At 41.0% G+C, this 7,686-nt stretch overlaps 1 protein-coding gene and 1 long non-coding RNA gene across 2 annotated transcripts in view; one reads left to right on the top strand and one right to left on the bottom strand.

Annotated features, from left to right (window-relative positions):
- The first annotated feature begins 882 nt into the window (after window positions 1–882).
- Window positions 883–7,686, top strand: part of LOC123093936 (cysteine-rich receptor-like protein kinase 6) — a 14,599-nt gene continuing 7,795 nt past the window's right edge. Inside the window, exons 1-2 of the mRNA XM_044515997.1 lie at window positions 883–988; window positions 1,231–1,461. Of these exons, the coding sequence (XP_044371932.1) occupies window positions 1,315–1,461 (147 nt within the window). The 5' untranslated portion in view covers window positions 883–988; window positions 1,231–1,314. The remainder of the gene's footprint in view (window positions 989–1,230; window positions 1,462–7,686) is intronic.
- Window positions 1,984–3,199, bottom strand: LOC123093937 (uncharacterized). Its single transcript, XR_006445685.1, has 3 exons — window positions 2,968–3,199; window positions 2,369–2,431; window positions 1,984–2,248 (listed from the first exon to the last, which is right to left on the bottom strand). It is a non-coding gene; the product is annotated as an uncharacterized lncRNA (long non-coding RNA).

Raw genomic sequence — 7,686 nt, 5'->3', positions numbered from 1 at the left:
GTTGCGCAACATGGTTTGCCAAACACCATCCTCGGTAAGAAGTTCAAATAACCATTTACTGAGAAAGGCCTCATTCTTGACCTGCAGGTCATGAATTCCAAGGCCACCTTGGTCTTTAGGCCTACAAACCACGCTTCATTTGGCCAGCCTGCATTTTTTCTTTTCACCATCTTCTTGCCAAAAGAATCTGGATCTAAAGTAGTCCAGTCTTTGCAGGACCTTTTTTGGGAGTTGTAAGAAAGAGAGCATATAGAGAACCATGTTTGTGAGGATGAAGTTAATCAAAACCAGCCGATCACCAACTGAGAGCAGTTTTACTTTCGGATCTCTTCTAGGACGCCCGGTCTAGTAAGAGTTTTTAGTGCGAACCAACTCGTGATTTGATGGTTAGGAGAACATTGGTATCCATAGCCCACCAGAGTTCAAGTCTTAAACCTGTTACCGGCGCTCGTATTTTCATGTATTTATTTCAGGCCTTCCAGCAATGTGCATTTCGTGGGAGAAGGCGTGCACAGACAAAAGCGCCTGTAGGGACATCATCGATGTCAAAAAGGGAGTTTTAAATTACGGTGCAACCTGCCTAACCTTGTCGATGTTGCAGCTTATTTGGCCCTCCTTTTCTCTCCCGGCCGTGTCCTCACGCATCAATAATAAGTTGTCAGCTCAAAAAAAAAGAATTTGTCGTCACGCTTTAACAATTGCGCGCACCAATAATTACTATCGGGGCAAGGGACACTTGCGTTGCCGGCCGGAGGTTAATTAATTCAATTTTTTGTCCTTTTGTGAAATGATGAAAAGATTCTAGGACTACTCTGCGAGATCAGACTTTTTAATTATCGTTCAGTCTAATCTTGTCGGAATTGCAGCTTTCAATATCTAAATCTCAGGTCTGGACTCGACTCTTCTTCTACCCCCATTCGTCTCGCTCCGGGTAGTCGCTTGGTCTGCATACAACTCACTCCACCTCTTCTTCTGTCCTGTCCACCAGGTAAGCGCCTTGATCTGGGTACAGTTGTTCTGTTCTTATGGTATGATTTAGCAACTTCCGCGTAATTTTTTCAGATGGTTAATCGTTAAATAAGTTCCATCGCGGCTGTGTTTAAGTTAAAAATCGTCCAGTGTTACTATACCAACTTCATTCTGCAAAATATTCTGTATTACTGGATCTTCAACGGATGTAGTATTTCTCTTCATATCGCTAACTACGTACTTTGTATGCGCCATATGCAGTTGCAAAAGCTGGAAATTGAGTCGCAGATTGCTCCCAACAACTTTGAGGGGTTAATTTTTATATCGGAAAGGAAATTTCCCATTATGCAAACCGACTTCTACTCCGCAGGTAGCATGGACCATACAGGTGATGAATCAACGAAAGTGGCTCGCCGGTTGACACAACAGATTACAGACGGTCTGGCCGAGCACCAAAGAGTTGGGAGTGATGTATTCGGAGCAGTTTATCAGGTATGATGAATTCTGACTTGTTTCACTTCAATAGTTTAGCTAACATTTGGTCGAACGCACGCAAATCTATTCGGTATGGATTTCTCCTCCGAACTCTCATCCATGCTCCTCCAGCTTGCTGGGGGTCGATGGATCTGTCGAATTCCACTTTCCACCTCAGGCCACTCTTGCTCGTAGCCCCAGGTGACGGATCAAATTGAGTTGGCAGGAGATGAACAATAGATGGAGCAAATTGCAGGAGCAAGCTGAGGCTGTAGACACGGTTTTTAAGCCCAAGGCAAACCACCAAATTTGGCTTAACAATTTTATTTCCAAAAAAAGTTGGTTAGAGTGCATAGTCATGCTAACATGGCAACCATCCAACCAAGAGCCTGAATGTTTTTGTATAAATAGTTCGTCTTGATCATCATCCAAACATACTAGTACCTTTGTTTGCTTGCGACAGCTCGACTGAGACGTGAGGGATGAGAATAGGAGACAAAATATTAATTACTCCAATTTTATTACACAGTATGGGCTAAGTGTAGACGATTCGATCGGAATTGTAGTAGAGTAGAAAAATCCGACACAAAATGTGGTGTAGTAGCATTTGTCGTTGACTCATGCAAATGCCAGCACTAGTACATGATCCCCTAATTAGCAGTGTATGCTAGTGGTGTAGTAGCATCCCTGAAATAATCACCATGGGTGTTGGGAACCAAAGGATAGGCCAGCGGTTCAAAGGATTAGTCGCCCGAATGCATGATCTTCGAAGAAGAGGTAGCACATTGGTCTTGTGCAGACATTTCTACAAAATATAGATAATAATTAAAAAACTATAAAATTCAATTCAAAATCCTGGGATGACCTTTGGCAATTTTGGAAAAAATTTAGTGCCGGAAATTTGAAAGAAGAGAAAAGGCTGTACGGCCGGGGGCTTCGTCGCCGAAAGACTCCATTGTGTTCTGCTCTTTCTTTTACCTCCGTCCAGCTGCGAGAGAGAGCTAGCAAGAGTTCAAACCTAACACAGTATGCACATCAACTATAATCAAGCGCATATGCATACACAATAAATGCGTTCATGCAATGGCATGACCCCTAAGTATATCAATCAGAAGAGTAAACTCTGTGAAGGAACTCAACTAATGATAGTACATTCTTTCTGCAAGGTACGTATGTTCCTGAAAGGTATCGCTAGTCTAAACTAGGTCTGTGGTACTTTCTTAAAATATATGTGCTAGGCTAGACAAACTGTACCAAATTATTATCACTAGACAATTAGAAAGACAGACATACAAGAATGATTGTGCTCGATCAATTGCCCTGCAAATTAATTTGATTCTTAAGTTGCTAACCGACTGGGAAACAATTCTTGCTGACTTAGAAATGAGCGACAAATGAGATACAGGGAAGTAATTTTATTCTTAAGTTGCTAACCGACTGGGACACAATTCTTGCTGGCTCAAAGAGAATGAGCGAAAAATGAGATATAGGAAGTTAAAAATATAGGAAGGGAGGGTCACCTACCAGCGAAGAAGAGGAGGGATGACGACCAGTGTGGAGCAGCCTGGTGTACTCCGGCGCACACAAACCATGGCAGGGGCGGCACCGCGGCAGGGACAGGGGCAGATCGAGGAGGAAGGCGGCGCACGAGCAGAGGACTGACGGGGCTCAAGCGGAGGTGGCGCAACGAGCGGTGGCTCGGCAGGGCTTGAGCGGAGGCCCCACAACCGAGCAGCGGAAGAGAGAGGCAAAGAGGAGCTCGAGTGGGAATTGGGAAATTTTCCCAACTCCCGCGTGGGTGGGGTTATATGCAGTGGCGGAGCTTGCAGCCCAAAGGTGGGCGGGCCGAATAGAAAAAATAGCCTATGGGCTACTGTTTTCAGGCCCGAATTAGATATATAGTGTATAAAATTCAATGGACTGGGCGGGCCATGGCCCATTCAGCCTTGCTGAAGCTCCGCCAGTGGTTATATGGAAAGATACTAGCAGCGTTCATGCAAGACGTGCACTGCTAGTATGTTTTTATGAGCAGCATTTATGACCGGCAATGCTACACACACGGGCATCAGTTTTACGGGGTTCACGGAGAGGCTGAGGTGGGATTTTTTAATTGGTTGCAAATCAGAATGAGGGGCCCCATCCCAGCTGAAAATCAGGGGGGCAAGTTTAATTAGGAGGAAAGAGCCCGTATTAGCCTATAAGAGTACGTGAATCTAACATTTTCGATTTATGACTGAGCACCCTCCTAGTAATACCACACTAGCAGCGTTCGGGATTAGTGGTGCACGCTGCTACTATTATATTAGGGTTCCAAGCTCAATTAGCGGTTTTTGTGTTCCAATTTAATGCTAGCAAAGTTTTTAGGTGTCCATTTTGTTGTGTTTGATAAAATTAATTGAAAAATCACATTTGGTGTGATAATTAAAACACATAGTTTTCATAAATGTTTTTTTTGAATTATTACTTTTTTAAAATGATGTCCGATGAAATTGAGACTTTGCTTGTGTCATTATATGACAACTTGAATATGTGGTTAAAATTTCAAAGTGTCACACAAAAGTTTTGATTTATGTAGCATTAGACCCGCCAAGATGTGCAGGGACGTGATTCACATTTTTAATTAGGGGGGCACCGTTAGGAAGTGTCCGGTTTGAGGGTAACATGGGGGTAGTGTTATTTTTGTGGCCAAACATTTCATATACATGTAATGTACACCATTCATAGCTACATCTTCAATTTTTGAATTTATATAAGGTTGTTTTGCTATTTCAAAGGAAATTCTTATAATTTTCATATTAGCAGCACGCTCTGCGAGACACAAACTGCTAGTGAGCATACTAGCAGCCTTCCCGAGCCTATTCCACACTGCTAGTATTATTTTAGGACTTTAGAGTTTCAAGCTCAATTAGGGTTTTTTTGTGTTCCAATTTCATGGTAGAGAAGTTCTTCAGTGTCCATTTAGTTGTGGTTGAGGAAAATGCTTAAAAATCCAAAAAAATGTGTGCTAGAATTGAAACCCATCATTTTTAAATGTGTTTTGAATTATAAAAACTTTAAACGATGTTAGAATAAATTGAAACTTTGCATGGTGTCACTATATGACCACTTGAATTCGTGGTTAAACTCTCAATATCATACAAAAGTTTTGATATACATTGATTTTGACCCGACGAGATATACATGGGCGAGATTCGTATTTTTAAATGGGGGAAGTGTCCGCTGTGAGAGAGATATGGTGGTGGTGTTATTTTTGTGACCTAAAAAATTGTATACATGTAATGTACACCATTCATAGTTACATCCCTAATTTTGGGATTTATATAAGGTTGTTTTGCTGTTTTAAGGAAAATTCACATTATTTTCATAATACCAGCGTGTTCTGCGAGGAACATGCTGCTAGTGAGCATACTAGAGACGTTACCATAAGTTGCCGCACACTGCTAGTGTTATTTTAGGGTTTTAGGGTTTCAAACTCAATTATGGCCTTTTGTGTTCCAATTTAATGCTACAAAGCTTTTTTAGTGTCCATTTAGTTGTGTTTGATAAATTAATTGAAAATTTCAAATATTTTTGTGGGATAATTGAAACACATCATTTTTAATGTGTTTTGAATTAAAAAACAATGTCACGAGATATTGAAACTTTGCACGTTTTCATTGTATGACTACTTCAATTTGTCGTTAAAATTTCAAAGTATCACACAAAAGTTTGATATACATTCGAGGGGGCGGGGGTGTTTGGTTTGAGAGAGACATGGTGGTGTTGTCATTTTTGCAACCTAAAAAATTTGTGTACATGTAATGTACACAATTCATAGTTATATCTCCAATTTTAGTATTTATATAAAGTTTGTCTGCTATTTTGAAAGACATTCTTATTATTTTCATATTAGCAGCGTGTTCTGCAAGTTAGACACTCCAAGCGAGCATTCTAGCAGCATTCCTGTAAGTTGTCGCACACTGTTAGAACTATTTTAGGATTTTAATGTTTCAAGCTCAATTAACAGTTATGTGTGTTCCAATTTCTTTCTAGCAAAAGGATTTGGTGTCCATTTATTGTGTCTGTTGAAATAATTGAAAAAATCAAACATTTGTGTGCGATAGTTGAAACACATTGTTTCTTTTAATGCATTAAAAAATTAAATGCATGATTCCCAACATGATGATAAAATTAAACGAAGAAAGTTAGAACGTATGAGTCATAGAAAATGTTGATGTGTACAATATGAGCATAGGGCGCCTGAGTTCGCACACTGCAAGTAAATGGGTTACAACTCGTGATGGGACATGGGGTTTACTATTTGTGTTAGTGGCGTCCGTGATGTCTCTGCGAGCTGCTAGTTATTACTCCCTCCGTTCCAAAATAGATGACCCAACTTTGTACTAACTTTAATACAAAGTTGGTCATCTATTTTGGAACGAAGGGAGTAGTACACTAGCGGCATTTGGTTGCTTTGCACGCGGCAAGTATATTCGGGGTGGGGGGCTTCTTCAGTGCCACTTACTAGGAGCATTACAATGGAGCACACTCTGCTAGTATGATACTAACGGCAGCATTACGCGGTTAATCAAACTTCGCTGGTATTTTTGTAAATTAGCAGTGGCGTTCCATTTTATTCACGCTGCTAGTACGAAAAATCATATCTGGAGTTCTGCACTAGGTGCAGGGTTCAACCATCTTTTTCTTTAAAAACGGAAAAGAAAGAGAGCAGAGAAAGAAATACAATTTTGTTGGAACAGAAGTGGGGAAAAGTGGAGAACATGGCCAGAAAACCATACAAGACCACACCTTTAGAATAGCTAGAACATCTAGCTATGCTCCGGAACAGCTATACGCGTGCCAAAGCACATCTAGCTATGCTCCGGAACAGCTATACGCGTGCCAAAGCACACCAATACTCCCTCCTCCTCAAAATAAGTGTCTTAAACTTAGTACAACTTTTTATTAAAGCTAGTACAAAGTTAAGATACTTATTTTGAGACGGAGGGATTATATACCATGACAAACACGTGGAGGTCGCAATACCTATAATGCGCACCCACACCACATAGCCATCCAAAGAACGACCGCTGTACCGAAAGTCTCCAAGGGACATGGCCTAGAAGAGGGAAACGATTCCTCCACAGTGTTGCCCTCTTGACATTGGATGGCTGACATATGGATCCAGATGCTAGCTACCAAGTCGGATGGTAGCACCAGGAGACCTTTCCCCTGTACATTATCCCTATGTAACCATAGTAGCAGGTAGAGGATAGAATGGAAAGGCCCGGAATTAGTGTGACTTTTTTTATGATGCATTTTGAAGGCAAGGAATGATAGGCTGTTTGGTAGGAAAATTAATACTCTGCCACAGGTCCATCAGGCAATGCAGGCAATAATAAGAAGCCAATATCTTACTCCCTCTGTTCGGAATTACTTGTCACAAAAATAAATAAAAATGAATGTATCTACAACTAAAATACATCTAGATACATTCATTTCTTGGACGAGTAATTCCGAACAGAGGGAGTACAAGCTTTACAAAAAGTATAGGAACTAATTCTCAACAAACTCAGGACCAAGCCAAACATGGGCAAGACAAACACGGACAAGAATCTACTATTAATGCACATATAGGTTTTGCACAGGTACCAGAGTATACTCAGATGCTGCATGGGAAAGCAATAGGCCTACTACAGGAATTGGTATTCACATCCAGCCACAAGAACATCAAGAAAAGGGAATCTCGCCATAAGTCAGCTCCTCTTTACAAGCAGAAGTTCTGGTCCTCAGACAGCAGCGCAAGTTACCACAGCCATATCTAACAGTCAGGCTATTTTCTTCGTAGACAATCAAACACTAGCTCAAATAGCAGAATCAAAAGATCTTTATCACAAATCAGGACATTGGGAAATCAAGGAGCAACTGGCTACTTTTTTCGCAACCACAGGTCACATATAGGCTCACATACAACACATTCCAAGAGGGTTAAACAGTAGGGCTCATGACTGTGCAGCTATAGCCGATCCTATAGAAACCAACGCTAGTTCCAGGTTGTATTGCTTCAATTTACACCACAATGTAGATCACTGTCCTATGCTTTCAAAGCTAGGCAATGTGATTTAGAAGGATTGCAAGATCACGCGTGTAACTTGTTTTTGAAATTAATGAAAGGTGCCTAAGACACCACCCTCTTGTTAAAAAAAGAAGAGGTGTCGTAGACCAGTGGCGGAGGCAGAAATTGTAGATTTCCAATGTTTATGT

This window comes from Triticum aestivum, chromosome 4B (genome assembly GCF_018294505.1).
Source record: "Triticum aestivum cultivar Chinese Spring chromosome 4B, IWGSC CS RefSeq v2.1, whole genome shotgun sequence".
Lineage (NCBI taxonomy): Eukaryota > Viridiplantae > Streptophyta > Magnoliopsida > Poales > Poaceae > Triticum > Triticum aestivum.
This window is presented reverse-complemented; position numbering and strand designations above follow the sequence as displayed.